The sequence below is a fragment of the Lepisosteus oculatus genome, chromosome 2, assembly GCF_040954835.1.
Source record: "Lepisosteus oculatus isolate fLepOcu1 chromosome 2, fLepOcu1.hap2, whole genome shotgun sequence".
Classification (NCBI taxonomy): domain Eukaryota; kingdom Metazoa; phylum Chordata; class Actinopteri; order Semionotiformes; family Lepisosteidae; genus Lepisosteus; species Lepisosteus oculatus.
Genome location: NC_090697.1, coordinates 32,469,637 through 32,489,488, shown reverse-complemented (window position 1 = coordinate 32,489,488; position 19,852 = coordinate 32,469,637). Strand labels below are relative to the sequence as shown.

The 19,852-nt window shown below is 38.4% G+C and overlaps 1 protein-coding gene across 3 annotated transcripts in view; it reads left to right on the top strand.

Annotated features, from left to right (window-relative positions):
- Window positions 1-19,852, top strand: part of klhl32 (kelch-like family member 32) — a 78,644-nt gene that overhangs the window by 38,879 nt on the left and 19,913 nt on the right. For all 3 annotated transcript variants that reach the window (XM_015355416.2, XM_006626275.3, XM_015355420.2), the window contains 2 exons: window positions 4,697-4,795; window positions 13,598-13,813. In XM_015355416.2, the coding sequence (XP_015210902.1) occupies window positions 4,697-4,795; window positions 13,598-13,813 (315 nt within the window). The remainder of the gene's footprint in view (window positions 1-4,696; window positions 4,796-13,597; window positions 13,814-19,852) is intronic.

Below are 19,852 nucleotides of genomic sequence, written 5' to 3'. Positions count from 1 at the left end.
ACTTCTCCATATGAACTGTTGCTGGCTCAGAAGAGCCGTCACACGTCAATGCGCAACATGGGCATTGTACTTCAGTGGCTCCAGAGTGCAAAGATTTGATTGAAATGATGAAAGTTAAGATTAATTGGTTTAATGATCATCTTTATTAGGAGTTGAACTTTGGCATTTTTAAAACCTTTATTTTAAATTAGTTTTGTCTGAAAAAATTCTTGGAGATAAATTGATTAATATTCTGTCCCTCATTTTAAACGTTTCAATATCTACCAGTCCTGTTAATTGTCAGTGAAGATTTCCTTGCCAATGACATACTGTACATGACATTACATTATAATGCAGGAAAAAATGATTCTTCAGTGGACTGTAAGGTATAGAATTGTATTTACTTAATAAACACTGTGGGAAAATTTATAAAGAAAGGGTTTCATTTGGTTTGAAACGTGCGTGACACCTAGTGGCGTGTTTGTAACTTACAAATACTGTGGTGGTGTTTTATACATCAGATCCTTTAGTTTTTCCACTGCCAACTCATATTCATGCCATTGCCATTTAACATTGTGATTCAATAATGCACAATTGTAAAGTTTTAACAGAAGCATTTTTACTTTTATCACTTGGTCTTGCATATTAAATAATGTAAAATTAATATTTCTTTTCAATAAATAGGTATTTTCAATACAGATATTTAAACAAAGGGGCATTAACATCCTTGTGCATAAGGCTGGGTACCATTACGATACTGTATTGCCAGACTGTGCATCTATGGAGTGAACAGCTGTGTAGTAACTTTTGCTATAGTTACAAGAAGTGGCTGTGTGGGGGTTGCTTCTGACACTATACTGTGAAAGGTATTTTAGCTGTGTTCTCATGAAAGTTGCATGCATTTCAAATAAATCAAATATCAAGGATAGAACAGGTACAGAATTTCAGCTTTTGTTTCTGGGTATTATTTTGCATACGTGTTAAGCCATGTTAAAACATTGTCATTTGTTGCCAGCCGACCCCCTATTTCAGGGGAGGATAAGTATTGGAACAAATTAAATTAACATTAAGTTCATATTTGGTTACATGCAATCTGCTTCAAGTCTGCAACCCATCAACATCACCAGACTATTGAAATATTCCTTGGAGATGCTTTGCCAAGTTAAAACTGTAATCACAAGTGGTAGTTTGGGGGTGTTCCTATGACTTATTTTCTTTTTCAACAAATAAAATGTTCAATATACAGAAATTTTACTTCAGTGACTCGATACGTATGATTTTCACTGTTATGTAGAGCTGGGGAAGGAAAACCTTTAGGCCAGTGGGCCAAATGTGGACATGGAAATTGTACAGCAGCCTCATGTACAAGCAATCTCATGGTTAATTTCACTCTCGCTGCAACCCTCAATAGGATGAGCAGATTTAGAATAGAAACATTAATCAATTTAGAAAATAAGAGATTAAAATATGCTAATATATATTTTTTATTATAAATATTGTATTATAACAGTGTACTAAAATACTGTATTAAAGCCATTCTTACCGTTAAACATTTGAATGATTGAAGATTTCTAAGGCTAAAAGTATTGTATATTAACAGCTGGTGCAATCTGTGCCCATGTACTGTATCTAGGCAGATTCGCTCAGGCTCTCTCAGGTTTATTTAAGAACATTATCTTTCTTATTCTTAAGCCACTCTAGTATTGCTTTGACACTGTGCTTTGACTATTTACTTTTTTTAAATGTGTGGAGTATGTTGTACAGTATACAGTATAGAAAAATATTTATTTTTACTTCATTGTCTCATGACTGCAAGCTTTAAAGCAAGAAAATGTGAAACCTGTACAAGGATCTGAATACTTTTCCAAAGGTCTGTATCTGCATCTTGGAAAATGAGCAAACACTTTATCCTACATTTTATTTGAAAACTGCACTAATTTGACTTCACAGACTCAAAAAAATAACGTTATAGATGTTCATTCAATTAACATTGTTAGTTCATTCAGACATGCTAAGATTTCCACAGTTAAATCACATGCACAGTTTGCTTTGCAGTTCCAGAAAAAATTGTTCTCAGTTTCAATTCTTGCAGTAACGACTTTCTTAAACTGAACTGACAGATGCTATTTTCTGTTTTTAGCAATGATGTATTTGAAAAACTGTTAAAACTCAAAATAGCTGGCATGGGATGGCTGAAAATATCTCACAAGCAGCTAGACTGTGCCCCTAGACTCGTAGTTTGCCTGTTCTTGTTTTAAAGCTTCATATTATAATATACTGTATTTTGATTGGTGGAACTAGAAAAGTATTTTTCTGTATCCGGTCAAAGAGTTGGTTATTGGTGCCTTGAACATGATTTTTTGAAAGTGAAAAAAATCAGCCTACTAGAGCTTGGATGTTGTTTATTGAATCTATTCGAAAGATTTGTTCAGATCAGCAATTCACCTGAAGGAAACAGCATCACAGAATTACTGAAATGAGTTTGATTTGTTGAGTGAAGTATTATTGACTTGAATAAGAGTAAGTGAATGACTCAGAGACATTGAGTACAATACAAAACAATGGGAATAAACTTTCCAAGAAAAAACAATACTTAAAATATGAGAAACCAAAGAACCCCCAATTGCTGGTGTCTATAGCAGAAACTGGCACACACAAAAGATTTGTGAGACACTATTTGTAGGGGAGCCAACTTCACAGACAGGGCCATTGCTCCTCCAAAAAAAGAATGCTGTAGTCCTTAACTCTGCGCCAGCAGAAGCTATACTTCAGTTCTCTCACCACTACATCTATCTGGTTTTCTAGTTGGTTTCACACATCTATTTTTTGCTTTACAGAAAAGTCTGAAAATCCATCTCAGACTTTCAAGTCCACTTTCAGTCCTATCTGTTAGACAGTACCCTCACATCTATGAAAGCTACAGTACCGGACTCTCCTCTATTCTTTCCGTCATACTACTTACTCTGAGTACTCTCCATGTTGTTACGCAGTCTTGGCAGGCTACTTTTCAGGCTACATGCTCTGTTCCTCATTTCAATAAAAGGGTAAGAGTATTTATATCACCATGTGTTACAGGCTTATCTGCTGCTTGTGATGCTGTTACAGGAGTTTGTTCTAATTCTGGACTGGAGATTTTACTGCAGCGAGAATCGCTATTAGTGTAATCAATTGTAACATAAATCTCTGGGATCTCCTCACCAACACAAAGTTCCTGAATGTCAGATATAATTATTTAAAGGAAACTACCCTGGACATCAACTTTGATTGCAATTAATTACAGTACATTGCCACTAACTGACTTGAATCTATGCCTTATTATATTAAGATGGTCTTCCTGGACCAGTCACCTATTAGTCTTTCCGAAGCCCAGTTCTGCCTAAGAAACAGACCTCCCACTGGTGGATAGTTGGAAGCACTCTAAATCATGCAACTGGACTTGCACTTTCTGAAACTCTGCAACTCGGGACTTTACAACTGCAAAGATCTCCAAACGTAGTGTGGCCACTTCAGAGAGGTCTTGTGTGGCCCTAATGGTTATTTTGTCTTTTCTGGATAAATGTTACTTAAGGTCACCTTTAAAGGTTACTTAATGTACGGTAATATGCAATGTCCTCTGCCAACTGTGTGCCTACTCTTCAATTTAATCTCTTTTGAATCCCCTTTGTCACTTCTACACTTTGCTGATCCTCTTGTCTTGGTATCATCTGCACATTAGTCTAAAATAGAACTACTGTATATCAGAATATTTATCATTGTGTAAATATAGATCCCTGTGATATTCTATGGGAAAGAAGGCTGAATGTGACCTCACAAGAGATAGGATTGTTGGTGCATGTGCATCAAATGTGGTTAATGTGCCAATTGAGACAAGGGTTTAGAGGTAATGGTTGGTGGATAAAACACTTTTTTGTGCATGTAGCACAGATGAGGCTGAAAAACCCACTGAATGTCTGCCTATTTATGTCTCATGGAAATCAGTGAATTGGTGAATTGGTGTTCACTAAATGTTCCGATATCTCCAAGCATATCAGTGAAAATGTAATGAAATCAATGCTGTGATGTGTTGCAAAATTGTGGCCATTTGGTCACTTGTTTAATAAACTATTGTCTGTCACAACAATAAAAAATATGAGGCAGGAATAGATCTCATTATTGTGTTAGCATTACTTCCAAATTTAGGAATTAGAAGTCTGATATAAAAATTATATTATATTAAAAGTCTGATATATTTTTTTTGAAAACTTGATGGATATTTATAAAATACAACCAATTTTGCACCTTATTTCAAAATCAATATCTTGTGATGCCACGAAGACAGAGTCTGTGCAAGATTACTCTTGCAAGATGATTCTTTACTTTTCTCGAAGTGCCAGCCAAACAATGTTTGATACTGGCATTCACTAGAGCACATAACACCTGTGCCCCCTGCTCCAGCCTATACAAGTCGATCGCTGAACTAGGAAGAGAACACAAGAACAAGTGACACATATCGTGAAGACGGGATCCTGCAGATGCTGTGCTGAGATAGAAGACTCTGTGCTGTGATAAATGCTCCTGAATATGGAGCTCTTTGTATAGAAGCTGGTAAACATCTTACCTAACCAAATTATTATTAGTTAGGGTCCAAGTATAAAGTACAAACCAAGTACTATGAATATCAATATAATTACTACAGTATGCCACTATAAATATCAATTTCTTTTTTCTTCTTTTTTAGATATTGTTGGAGCCAGGTATCATTCAAGATGTACTGGCAGCAGGAAGTCATCTTCAGCTGCTGGAGCTCCTCAGCCTGTGCTCTCAGTATCTCATTCAGGTAGGCAAAAGGCATGTTCTTATAGCTACTCCAGGGCTTGAATGAGGGACAGGAGTGTCCAGGTGATCATGGGAGATAGGTAAACCTAAATTGGGTCTTAGTTAAGGAAGTGACTGCATGCAGTTGTCCATGTGTCACAGAGCATTATCCCTTCTTCCTTTGTACCCTGTGCTTCTTCTCTTTCCCCTTTGTCATGCCCAGTACACCTAGAGAGCACTCTACTTTCCTCCTGTTCCTAGTTCCCTGTGATTATTCTTGTCTTTCTGGTGCGTCTTGTTGTGTAGCCTATTTATTTCCTGCTTCTGCTCTGCTACTGGCTCAGCATTGACGTTCGGCTGTCCTGAGACCCGCCTAGCACCAGGTCGCCCCACGTCCGCTACCTGAGGGGATAGGTTTCTATACGGCATTTCCTGAACAGCTGAGCCCGGCTAACCCCCGTCTCGCCGCTACGCGTAGGGTCTTTTCGCTCTCCTGTCATTCCACAGTTCGTCCTTTCCGACATCCTTGACACCCTTGTTTCAGGTCCAGATCAGCCTGTTCAGTACCCCCACACAGTCTAATGTGTCACCACTAACTATGTGGTAATTGATGAACTATGTCATTCATTGATTGTCACCTGCCATACTGCTTGCACATGGAAAGCTTGGAGACCTTGATTAAAGGAAGAACATAGACACAAAGTGGAGAAAAAAGCACACCAAACCCTGACAAAAGCACTTGCCATTATATGTGGAATATAATACAAATCTTAAAATCACAGTGAGATAACCAGGGAAAGACCTATGACGAGCAAAAATGGCTTCATACGGTGATAAACAGATTTTAAAAATACAAGTTTTATTATAGCAAAAATTCTTGAATTGAGCATTCATGTAGCAAGGGGTCGGTGTATATCTTTGCGCATTTTTTTTATGCTTGTTGAACGAGATGCTCCAACAATATTCTTTTTAACAGAACTGGGACCTAAATAGTGTACAGTAACCGGAATATGATGTTATATACTGTATTAGTAGAGTTAATGCCAACAACATCCCAATGTTAGAGGATAATGAGAAATATTAACTGCATTTAAATTTAGTGAAGACAAAATGCTAATTGCATTTGAAAGGAGGTTGCAAAACAACAAAAATGAACAATACACAATCAAGAAAATAGTTTTTGGGAGAACACTGAGAACAGTGAAAATATGGAGAATTATAAACTCTGCTTTTCACTCTAATCATAACTGAGACTGTTCTTGTCAGGGTTATGAAAGATTTATTTATTGTGTCAGACACTGGGGCTGTAAGTGTTCTTATGCTCCCTGATCCTAGTATGGTTTTTGATACAGTAAAACATTCATTGTTACTCAAATGCTTGCAAACATTATTGTCTGTCAATGGTACGTTTTTTTTTAGCTTTTTCTACTCATATCTGACTGGCAGGCAGCATGATGTTTTTCCTTGGTCTTCAAAAATCCCCCATGGCCCCAGTCAATCAAGGTGTGCCTCATGCTTCAGTCTTGGGCCCATTGCTTTTTATTATTTATATGCTTTGTCTCGGTCAGATTATATACAAACTTGTATACAAACTCTTCAGTTTCATTGTTATGCAGATGATACTCAGATGTAGGCTAATACCTTTTCCCCCCTCTGATCTTCCTCCTCTGTCACTTATGTCTTCTCTGTGTGACATGAAGCTCTGGTTGACATAAAACTTCCTAAAGCTAAATAGTGACAAGAACTTTTACTGATTGGTAACAAATGTCAGCTGGAAAAGCTGGAGAGCTTCACAGTAATACAGTAGTTGAATGCTTCCCATTCACACTTCAGCCATAGTCAGAAATATGGGAGTCACACTTGAACTTCCCCTGTCTTTTGAGCCCCATGTGAAAAATTTGACATCTTTTTACACCTGGGAAATATTGCCCACATTAGGCAATTTCTATTTATGTCCGATGCCGAGGTCTTGATTCGCACGTTTATAACATCAAGGCTTCATTTCTCCTACTCTTTCCTCTATGGGCTCCCAAACACTCTTCTCAGTAAGTTGCAAATGTTCAAGAATCTGCAGCTAGACTTCTAACTCCCACCAGACACTGGAAGCACATCACTCCTACACTTCAATCACTACATTGGATGCCTATAAAGTCACATATTCAGTGTAAGATCTTGTAACTGACTTTTAAGGCGTTAAATCATCTGGCTCCATCATACATATCTAAACTGTTTATAACTATAGATAACTCATGTTTACATTCCCTCCCATAGGCTCCATTCAGTTGAGGCTGGTCCTTTGCTTACTGTACCCCGGACTAATCTTGGACTTTCTGAGACTGTTCTTTTCCTGCCACTGCTCCATTGTTATGGAATGCCCTTCCTTTGACTCTTTGAGATATTCTTTGACTCTTTTCAGATCTAAACTTCAAACTGACCTTTTTACTAGGTCCTATGTTTGACTGTCTTAAAGTTTATGCTGTATGTTCTCATTTCTTTGTTTCTTTTACTTTTTAATGTATTTTTATAACTGTATAATCCTTGGTTTTGGAAAGGCACTTTATGAATAAATGTTATTCGTAAATATCAAATATTTGATGTTAGAATGCAATTTCTGAAAATCGTGCATAAAATTGTGATCACCAAAAACAAAACAGTAGCTTCAATTTAAACAGACCTTAACAGTTTCATATTGTTATACAGACTTACCTATCAGCTTCTCTGAGCAATGAAAGCTTTTGTGGAGCCCTGAGAGCTTTTGTTGAGCAATGCAAAAACAATCTAACACATTGGTTCCTTCAATTACACTGGTGATAACGTACACTTTAAAATGCCTCATATAAAACAACACACTGTGTACATATGTACAGTACTCACATTTATATTGCTAAACACATATTACCTTTTATATTCCATGACACATACTTATCATAATTACAACAGGAAATCCTGAATTATCTTTTTTTAGGTCATTAATCCAGTTGAAGAATGAATGTTAAAGTACTTCACAGACAATCTGATAACAACCATTTGTGATTAATAGCTTTAACTAAAATTTCAGTTACGTAGGAATTGTTACGGGAGCCGGTTCTGACTCCCGTGTAGTGCGTAGTTAAAGACCCTATGTGTGACGGTATAATCCGGAAGGGTCTGGAGAAGGACATCAGGGGAAGATACTGCAGGGTCAGGATGGGTTGACAGACAGGGGGGAGGCAATCAAGTCCAGAGGGGTCCAAAAAGGGGTTATCAGGGTGCAGTCCGTTGTCCAGAGGCCGGGAGATCATTCTGGGACGAGGACCATTAAAATCCCCGGGAAGGGGAACTGAGACTGGGATCACAAAACCTTAACGGGACCAAGCACTCCGAGCCCCGGCCTCAGAAGGTCAGGACGCCTGGGGAAAAGGCCTTGCCCTCAGGCTTCTCCTGAGCACCATGGATAGGCGGGCCTTCAGACGTCTTCCAGTGCTGAGCCCGGAACTGCGGAGACGCTATGCTTTTAACCAAAATACGAACAAGACACACCAGGAAATAATAGATCCTAATCATAACAGAAAAGGGTAGGAGCGCCCTCTAGAGGAAGGATGTGGAACAGGAATATACATTATGAAACAGGGAGGTGTAAAACTCTGCTGTGCAGTCAACCAGCCTTAAGGTGAGGTGGGGATATGGTATTGGCTGTCCAGGGAGTGGTGCTTTGTGTGCTTGGAGTCTGTAAGCATCCGTGATCAAACCCCTACAGGAGCAATAAATATACAGTACAAACAGTAAACATAAACAAATAACACAACATATTTTTATTCTCTTCTCATGAAAACTGGACATAGCTTCTTACATGTGCCTGATCATTATCAGTTAAGTCCACTTTTCCTTAAAATTACACTTTTTCCACAGGTTCACAGAAATTATTAAATTGCATTATTAATTCACTTAAATTTCACCTCCATAGACCCTGTGCCTGTGTTTCACTATTGAGACTAAAATATTCCTCTTGGGTGATCCTATCTGTTTCCTTCATCATATAATTTACTTCTTATATTATATACATCTCAGACTTTGATGACATCATTTAATTAATTTAGTAGATAAGAAGTCAGTTCATTTGTGTCATTTGTGTTTTCTAAATCCTAATCCTAATTCGAAGCAGCCTCTATAACATGCTTCTTTGGCACTGGAAGAAACAGAAATTGGTGGATTTTTTTTCCATTTCCTTTCACCATTGCTAAAATGATTGAGTGAAGTAGTGTACTGTACATCTGAAGTTTAAAGTTTAATCCTGAAAGGAAAATAAAATACATTTGGGGAAAAATGTCATCACGGTGCAAGTAATATATTATACAATTGCACTGTACTAACATAACACCAGGACCCCTGACCAATAGAGCGAGCGCCTCAATGTACTTTCTGTGTCGGTTTTTGCCAATACCTAGTGCTGTTTGATCTGAAGTCAGTTCTCTGCACAAATTGGATATGGTATGAGTTTTTAGCACTGATAACACATGATGCTGTCTCTGTAGTCTAAAGAGAAGTAGATAACACTCATATAATTAATTAAAAACGTATATTGTTTTTAGAAAAAAACGTTGTGGAACAATTTTGAAAATAATGGATAACCAACCACGAAAAAAGTCTTAAAAATGAATCTTTTGTTGTGAGGCAGTCATCTCAAGTCAATTTGAATCATAAAGTGCATCATTCTCATTAATCCAGTACACAAAACTGTGATTTTTTGCTTCTGTGCATTCAGTCGTCTTGTAAAAAACGTACAAAAATTATTTTAGTTGTTCACAATTTTTACATGCTCCATACTGCATATTACAACATTTACCTTATTTGTATAGTAAACATAAATGCTATGAACTGTATCGTAAAATGATTTGGCATATCTTGCTTGTTTGGTACTTATTGTGATACCAAAACTCTGTCAACCTGTTTCGTGAATGAACCCCGAGTATAGTTTTCTATTCTCTGTCCTAAATGTCTAATATCCATTGTGCAGTTTATGTTAAAACATAAAACCTTCCGTGTGGCTCAACTGATCAACCGTGGTCTACGGCTCTCGCCTGAGCCATAACCACGGTTTCGATCCTAGATCATGTCACTAACCGACTATGACCTGGATTCCCAGAGCAGCAGTGCTGTATTGGCTGAGGAGGGCTTACTCGCCCTATCCTCCAAGGCACGTACGGACCTGCGGCGCTGTTTGTGAAGGATACGCCCCTCCTCCCGTGTGTGCGGAGGCACCCCTGCGGGGCTGTGCTTCCTGGGAGATGTGAAACGGGAGTGTCTTGAAGGTAGGCGTGTCTGCCTACACTTCCTCGTCCCTTCCCTGCTGCGCGCTATGGTGTGAAAGACAACTTATCCGTTTCAAATCAGGCGGATCCATTTTTGTAACAAAATTCTAAAATTTTCGAAATTAAAAAAAATAGACCTGAATCTGAAGCATTGAAAATATGCACTTGGGCATACGCCTTTTAAAAAGTTAAACAAAGCGCGTTAACGGTGTTAAAGACAGCCAGCAGCCAGCAGCCAGCAGCCATATCACCCTGCAACTCACAACTGGCAACCCACTGAAGCTAAGCAGGTGTGAGCCTGGTCAGTACCTGGATGGGAGACCTCCTGGGAAAAACTAAGGTTGCTGCTGGAAGAGGTGTTAGTGGGGCCAGCAGGGGGCGCTCACCCTGTGGTCCATGTGGGTCCTAATGCCCCAGTATAGTGATGGGGACACTATACTGTAAACAGGCGCCGTCCTTCGGATGAGACGTAAAACCGAGGTCCTGACTCTCTGTGGTCATTAAAAATCCCAGGGCTCTTCTCGAAAAGAGTAGGGGTGTACCCCGGTGTCCTGGCCAAATTTCCAATTGGCCCTTACTAATCATGGCCTCCTAATAATCCCCCTCTATGAATTGGCTTCATTACTCTGCTCTCCTCCCCACTGATAGCTGATGTGTGGTGAGCGTTCTGGCGCACTATGGCTGCCGTCGCATCATCCAGGTGGATGCTGCACATTGGTGGTGGTGGAGGGGAGTCCCCATTACCTGTAAAGCGCTTTGAGTGGAGTGTCCAGAAAAGCGCTATATAAGTGTAAGCAATTATTATTAATTATTATAAATTAAAGACGTAAAAACGTAATTTCGCTTATTGACTAGAATGAACAAAAAGACAATTCTGGTGAAGTACATAAATCTCTGTATCTTACTATCCACAGGAGAGTAATGCAACAGCATTAGATATTTGATAATTTCAATCGCTGTTAGGACTGAAAGTACATTTTACTTAACTGTAAAATTTGATCCAGCTGTCAATTACAAATAGCAAATCCAGTTCTTGACAACAGGGAAAGCAATAAGAAGCATTTGTTAAGCAGCTGGTTTCTATTTTAAGACAGGTCCAAAATTTAATATAAAGTATATAAAGCACAGATAACAGATAAGAAAACTGTAAACATAGTGGTAACTTAATGTAAGTCACAAGTTAAAAGAGCACGTACTGTACAGTAGCTGTTTTATTACCCTAAAATAAAACAATGAGCACACATCAACAGCAGATGGCAGCATTCCACTGTTTTCATTCAATACCTCAGGTCGCTCCTCTAGCTCAGATGATAAATTTGGTTTAATAATAGAGACCGCTGGTTTAATCAGCTGTAAATTACCTTTATTTGCCTAACACTATCTAATGTATGGTGTAATTTTAAAGCAGATTACAAAAAAAAGCATTCACTGGCAGCTGATTCTTAGCTTTGCTGGTAGTGGTGAAGGCCATTTATCACTCTGCATTGCAAAATTGGTCATTTGTTCTTATTGAATGCAGATTACACCCAGGTTTCACAAATAAGGTGACACACTCACATGAAAGTAATTGCAGGGTTCATCTCCATTTCTTTATGTATCACTCATTAGGTTATGAATTAAATACATCTTATTAAACAAGGAGCATGTCCAATAATGATACTGTAAAGGGAAATTATTATCTCACTGCTGGAGGTGTATTTTATCTGTGCACATTAATTTGTTCTTAAACAGCATTAGTTCAGCACTTTCCTGTGCATGAGGAATGCATCCTAAAAGATGGCGGGTTAACATACAGTGAACAGCTCCAGTTTAACTGTGGCAATATTTTAATTCAAGGCTTATCAGTGTCACTTCCTAAACAAAATCCTCTGCCTGACTAACAGGATAGTTATCTTTTTTATTCCGTTCTGTGGCATTTTTCTTTGTTCTTATTAGCTTGTGCTTTATCCTGTTTATTTGGAAACCCAGTCATTTGAAGTTAAAAAATACAAACAGCTAAGCAGAAAATGCTATTCATTACACTATGTAATTCTGTAGTGCACATCCATTGTATTTACTTTCTGTATTTTCTGTAGAAACTCAATACTGAAAGAAAAGAATGAAAACTAAATAACATGAAGCATACAGAAGTCTTCCTGCCCCTTAATTTACTGAAGTTTGGATACTATTGTCATTGTAAACTGATATTTGTGTAGATGAAGTGATATAGAACAGCAGTCAAATATCTCAGTATTTCTAGTCTGGGCAATTTTGATATCAAGAGTGTTTCATATTGAAACAAAGGGTGGAATAGGAGGTCATGTAATTGCTTCCTCTTCAGAGCTATGGGTCTGAGCTAAGAGAAGCTCCCAAACAGACTAGGGGCTTTTCTTTACTGATTATTTTTTATTTTTCATTGATTGCTGTTGCTGTTGTGCTCTGCCTCTCATGAATGGATTGGAGTAAACATTCACTTTTAAAAATATCAACAGTAAAATACATAGAATAACAAATCCTACTTAATAACAGAATTGCTGTTAATCTTTCAATATAATCCAATTTTGTGCTATTCAGATATCTGTCCTTTTTTTACTTAAGCAGGGTCAAAGAAATGGGCATATTTATATGTCGAATGCAAAACTAAAAAAGAGTATTAAAGAGATGGCTTTGAACATTAAAATATACTACGAAGAAAAAAATACCTGAGAAAAAATCTTATTAAATTTTGAAGGTTAAGGTTCAGTGTAGAAAAAATAGATGGCTTGAATCTTGATTTATTTTTCTAATAATACATCACTGTAAGATACAACTTGGCACTGTTGTGCTTTAAAATCATTCTGCTGCCTAACATAATTTCTACCTTTTCATGCATGCAGTTACATGACATGGTAATCATTGGTTTGTAATCGTAAAATACGAGGTAAGATCAGTTTTTTGCTATTCAATTTAAATTGTACTTGCCTTCCTCTAAAAGAACTTTCTGTTCAATGCAGCCTGAAACATTTTCTTCATTACATTTACAATCAGTTCTGTTAAGTGAAGAGGGTTTTTAACAAAACATTTGTTTTTTGTTCCTTGTATATAGTATATAGTAATGCCTAATAAAACCACAGGCATTATTTTTGTTGTTAACTTTACTTGTCTGGGTGTTTTGCATTCTCTTTTTAAATCTCCAGTATCTACAGAAACGACGCAAAAAAACGACCTTTGTTCTTTCAAATGTTCACTGAACCTTGCAATGCATTTTGTTTTAGATGTAGATGCTGATGCAATTACTCATATTTTTAGGACTTGCATATACAGTATTTTAGTATACTGTACTTGGTATTTACTAAATATATTTTATACAAAGGAATGTATAATTACAGTATTTGTCCCTAGAGTTAAAAATTTACTAGCAAGCCTCTATGTGTATTTATTGTCAGTTTGAATACAAAGTGGGTCTTGACTGTTTGTATTAATGCCTTCCTTTCCCCAGCGCCTGCCTTGTATAGCACCGTCTCTCTCTATACCTGCTGGTAACCCTGCTGGCCGATGTGCTTTGTGTTTGGCTCCAGGAGCTGAACAGTTTCAATTACCTGGACCTGTACAAGCTGGCCGACCTGTTCAACCTGACGCCACTGGAGGAGGCGGTGGTGGGCTTCCTGGTGAGGCACCTGTCCGAGCTGCTGAGGTCCCATGAGGAGGAGGTCCTGCTGCTTCCCTACAAGCTCCTGCGGGAGGTTCTGAAGAGTGACCGACTCACCTCGCTCAGCGAGGAGCAGATCTGGCAGGTAACGAGCAGATGTCAGTGCTACCAGATGTCTGCTGCCGAGTTCTGCTGTATCGAAACCATGTCTTTTTGGCCGTTTGATGGATTTTTTCATATCAGCATGTATCTAGCGGTGTGTTTGTTTATTAATCCATCCATGGTTTCTCATGTGTTGATTATGCTGCTCTTGACACTATCTGACACTCCAGCATTCTGGTCTTTCTTTGTCCCCTGATTTCTTTCTCCTCGGATGAAGACTGTGCTCCTTGAAAGGAATATTTGTTTGGACATTCTCCCCTTTGGTCTACATTTGACCACTGACAGCACTGTGAGGTTTTCTCATGTGATATGTGCTCCTAGTATATCACTTATCCAGACCTCCTGTAGAAAACATATGGAACCTAGTTGATATGACCCTTTTGGTTGCTTGCATCAGTGTATGTACAAGTCTTCATTTAATGTTTAAATGTATACATAATTCTATGCCCTTTCGTGTAAAACATTTGATGGCAGATTGAGTGTGACATGTCATTAGGTCACAGTGCAGCTGAGCAGACCCTCACTCAGTATCACCTACCCTAAAATGTCAAACAGGCCAGGGTCTGGGCTCATGAATGTGACCATCTCTGTGCATACCAGCACAGATGACATGACCGTTTCTTTCTTTTCACCCCAACCTTAGAGCTGTGCTGGGAAGATATGACAAATTACATGATTCAATTTGATCATATGTGACAAATTGTATTATATGTAGGTACATGTTAGTATGTAAAACAAAGCCAACACATTGCAACAATATTAGCTTATACATGTCCCATGTCAAATATTATAGTTAAAAGAAATTCTGGTTTAGATTTCTCTGTAAAGCAAATATTGGTCTAATATACAGTACAATGAGAATATTTTTCATGATACTAATGCAAATTATACCTAGGAAATTGAATTGAATGTTCAGGCTTTATAGTTTCTTACTATTGTGTGAAATGTGTTTTATTTTCATAGATGAATCACAGATTGTGTGCTACCCTAAACCTGATATTTACTCTGGATCCCCAATCCCTTGACACCTAGTTTCTTCTCAAGTCGGGGTGCCTGGACAGTGCCTTTAAAGCTATAGTCAGCCATGGAATGCAAAGTGGGGCTTTCCCCTCACTTTATCTTTCGGCAGCTATATTTGCAGAGCTGCTTTTCATGCTTCCCAGTTCTCTGCTGAGCAGGCCCTCATTAGCATATGAAACAAAATGCAGAACAAAGACGCCCGCTGTGGTTCAACACGCCAACCTCTGAAGGTTCTGACCCTGCGCTGCGGAGATCAGTGCCCGACAAAGCCAGGTTCAGGTCAGGGGCCGGAGCCGGCGGAGGGGTTCTCCGACAGCCCGGTCCCGCCAGGCGGCCCGAGCTGGCTCCTTTCCCACCGGCCGCTCAGGAAGGGGAGCCTCGGCACGCCCAGCCTCAGCCGTTGTGTGCCCCGGTGTGTGACTGATCCGCCGGAGAGATCCTTTCAAAGTGCAGGCAGAGGAAGACAAAAGGATGTAAATAAGTGTGGCAAAGCGCAGAAGCCCATCGAGCCCTGAACTGACACCATTGATGTGCTAATAGGGAGCCATCTAGCATGAACTGTTCTCTTTCTTTTTATTTCCTACACACAGCTTAAAGACAGTTTCTTTATTCCGACTGTTCAGATAGCATTGTTGTTTTGAATATGCGTATGCGCTGTAGTTAAAAGGTACTAGAAAGAGGCATAACCTTGGTTTCAGATTCATCAACAGCACGGCATATGTCCAATGATCAAAACATGTTTTTTTCACCTCCCTTCTAAACATCCTGCACGATGAAGCACATTAATATGAGATATGATGGGATGCAGTGCACGGATAGCCAAGTGATGTGAATAAAGATAGATCTCATGGTGAAGGATCATTAATTGTCATTCATCATAATTTAAGAACAAACAGTTGTAGGGATTTTTTTTATTTAAGCACATTTACTTGTTAACTCAGTTTGAAGCTAACACCGATTGCACTTACAGCCCCAAAGCATCTTGACTAAAAGCAAGATTTCATTTTTCTTTCATTTTATAAATTAGAACCCAGTACTTGAAATAATTTACAATAAAATATACTTTTACCTTCTCCTGTATATAGAACCTAAAGTATCCATCCTTGGGTATCTCATTCTTGTGTAAGCATATCCTTCTTACGGTAATGTTCCTAATTACAATAATTTTCTACACCTTTCAGGCAGCAGTTCTCATTGATTTTTCTGCTGGGTCATGAAGTTGTATTTGCTTTATCTTTAGGTATCAAGAATGTACAACAAATGCAATGTCTATGAGTCCCTGTAGACGTCTTAATCACACAATAACACACCGTACGTGTAGTGGCAAAGGGGGCCCACAGAGAAAGCCTAATGTATGCATACTTTGAGCCATTTTTATCGCTGGCAGCATGTATCGTCCCTTCTGCAAGAGATCAGACACTGAACAGCTGACTGAGATCCTCGGGGCATTTTCTCTTTGTAATCGTTTTGAAATTTATCTGTGCGTCAGACAGAAGGGCAAACAGTCCCTGGAGGCCTTTTGTGTCAGTCGAAAGTCTAGACTGGGGCAGCCCCATCTGGGGATCAGAGGCATGACCTCTCAATCCACTAGCCGCTAAGCAATTTGGTCAGTTTAATGCCTGTTTTAGGCAAACTCATGACAGGTCCGCACTGCTCGGTGTGAGGTTTCTGTCCCTAATTGACTGGGCAGGGGTCTGAGGCTGTTGCTAAGAATGCTTTTTTTCAGAGTAGATAGAATGGGTACCCCCCTTTACAGGATTACTATGTTCAGGAGAATGGCTCCAGCATAAAGTGAAGCTGTTAAGTTCCCGCAAGAGGTACAGATAGCATCTGAGCCTTGTTCATTACTAATTACTTATCGACTGGTCCCTTCAGGTCAATTCATTTTCTTCAAAGCTTTAACGCCTTCTACTGCTATGTAAGGGGTGGCATTTTGAAATTCTCTTTGTAGGGTCTATGGTGAACAGTCACGTGACCCATACCAATATTTTTACTGGGGTCATTGTGGCTTTAAGCAGGATTACCTGACAAGGTGAAAAGCAGGCTTTTTTCCAAGGCTGAGTTATATTACAGTAGTCCTCTGCACTTGTTCAGGGTTTTCAGCTCATTCATGAAAGCATTTATTAGGTGTTTAGGAGTAAAGAGATGGTTATTCTTTCTTACTAAAATATGTTAGTTTAACTGTGTAAAATAAAGACAGATTATTCACACAAAGGATTATCGTCTCATATATAGTTGATTTTATATGCTTAATAGGAGTTTTATATGAGCTCTGTACGGCTTGTTGGCAAACACATCCCCAGACTTTCTTAGATTTTTTTTTTAATTTTGTAAATTTGAGTTTGCATCCTGGTACTTTTGTAGCTCTCATCTTAATAGTTATAATGATTGGTAGTGTTAGAAAATATGCAGAACATGAATGCATTTTTTGTCCCTCTAAAGGTTTTAGCATTTTGTAGATGAAAGTTTATGTTATTTTGATGGTAATAAAAAATCAATGACGAGATTATACGTAAACTGTATATAGCCTAGTTCAAGGCTACAGCTCATTTTGTGTTGCAGTGTGCTACTTTGTATTATCAAACACCTGAGACACGTCAGCAGACCCAGACCCAGCTGAAGTCAAGACTTCGATCCACTTGCCAATCATAATTTCCTAAAACCAATACTTTGATGTTGCCAGAAGCCTCTGGCAAATAGAAAGACACCATCAATTGATGCGTTGGGAATTTCTTGTGGTTGGGGAGGATGTTTGAATCTGGGCTTCCATCTGTCGGGGCTTGCTTTGACACTAGAGCAGTGCTTTCTGACGGCAGGCAGGATGCTGTGCAAGTCACTCAGTATTGAAACTGGGATCAGTTAGGATATTAAGGGAATTTTCCTATCCTGTGCTATTTTCTTTGGCTTGGATAAAATAGACTCTATAAAAAACACAGTACTATTTCAGCCAGTAAAAAAATAAATAAATAAAGGTAGCAATTGTTCCCTTCACTGGTGGGACCACTCATTACACTTACTTGACTGGTAGTTTTATTCCATCATCAGTCACAGCAACCTGCTGCATTTAAAATGCACAATGGAACAGGAGCATTAAGACTGTTTTGTGCTCTGGTTGGAAGGAGAATTCTCCCAGGGGTCGGTAAATTAATTGAGCCAGAGCTCAAAGGAAGGGAGAGTTACACTTGCTAGACCTCAGAAGGCAGATTATTATATTTACAGTGTTACATTTGTGTAATGTTCCATATGTATTTAGAAATTACTTTTAACACAATTTATCAGAGGAGAAAAAATGCTGATTGTTTCACAATTTTACATTTCAGAGCAGCAACCAGGATTTAATATACACTTACGCAACGCCATAATTTAGAATTCTAACTGCAAAATAAATTGCTGATGATTTAAATGCGTCTAATGACTTTCCTTTTTCCCTGAGACTGTTAATTTTCTAAAAGACTATAGATGACATAGCCTATAACAGCAGTGATAGTGGTAATACTTAATAATGTCTTAATTTTGGCTGTAGTAAGGTGTTTTCAAGATAGGTGTTGAATACAACCCTATTGTAGCCAAGCACGTTGAAACCATTCATTACCACTGTGCTGTATACACCTCCCCCACCCGAATGATTTATTCATTCGAAGAATAAGGGATGGGGGATTGCAGGGTAGAATAAAACACCCTTTTTTGTGGATTTATTAGGTGTATTTTATTAAATTATTTATATATAATAATATATAAATAAAACATAGATTATTATTATGATCAGTATTTTTAATTGATTTAGTTCATTAAGTATTAGGTTATACATCTTTAACTACCCTCAGCAAATAAACACACGATATCTATATGTTTTTACTGTGTTGACATGAAAAGAATTAGATGAAGTATTTTATCTTCAAGAAGTTAATGGTTATAAGCCCTCGATTACAGTGGGAAAACCTTGTTATTTGAAAGCTTCTAAAATTATTTTTCTCAAATAGTTAACCCTAAGATTTAGAGATATGAGACAAATATTTAATAAAGGCCCATGAGTAGATGTTTTAGAGCTACAAGGATCTTCTTTCGCTAGTTGAGAAAATGCCTTTATGCTTGTACTACAGTGCTGAAGAAATCAAATCATCCTGCCTGTAATGCCTCGAGTGCAGTTAAGTTGCCTGGATTTCTGCTGAGGTTATACTGTTAATGCAATATACCATGAAAAAATCTAATATCCAGCTCTAGGTGAAGATTGGGCGGGTGGAGGATTAGTGTCGGGGCGCTTTACAGAACAGAAACTTGATGGACAGGCTAGAGACAGATCTACAAAATCTCATTAAACTCCTGAATTGCTCATTACCAAGCCTGCCTCTCTTTAATAAAGTGCTCATTGACTTTGCCCAGTCCTCATCCCTACAAAAAAAAAAACAACACACACACACACACACAACAGGAGTTTAAAAAATAGAGAGATAAAAAGTGACCCTTCTTGAGAATATGTAAAGCTTACCGGTATGAAAAAAGAACAAAATCAATTCCTGTGGCAAGTTCCCCTTTGTATTTGGAGCAAGGCTCATGAGCAAAAGCCCCTGCTCTCAACAAAAAATGAGGATATCTGGATAAAGAACAGTTTGGCTTTAGTTCAGACTAGGAGGACAGATTACTATTTTGTTTGTTTTGATGTCTTGATTTTATTTTCAATGCTACAGTTCACAATTAAACATTCATTGAAAGTGGGGAAGGCAGCCCTTTAGTGTGCATGAAAGATGATTTTACTCCTTTAATTTACTCTATACTTTGCAAAGAGCAAACATACTGTATATTACAACTGTCTGATTACTACCACCCACACTACAGCAGGACAAGTCTTTCCTGTCAGTTTATGACCGTGATGTTCTTTCACAGAAGCTAAGAACTGGGAAGGACTAAGTAACATAGACGCTTTAAGTGGTACTGTATATTGCTGGGAAGTGCATCATCGTCTGTGCTCTGACAGATGGGTGCTGCAGCTGCTGACACAAAGGAG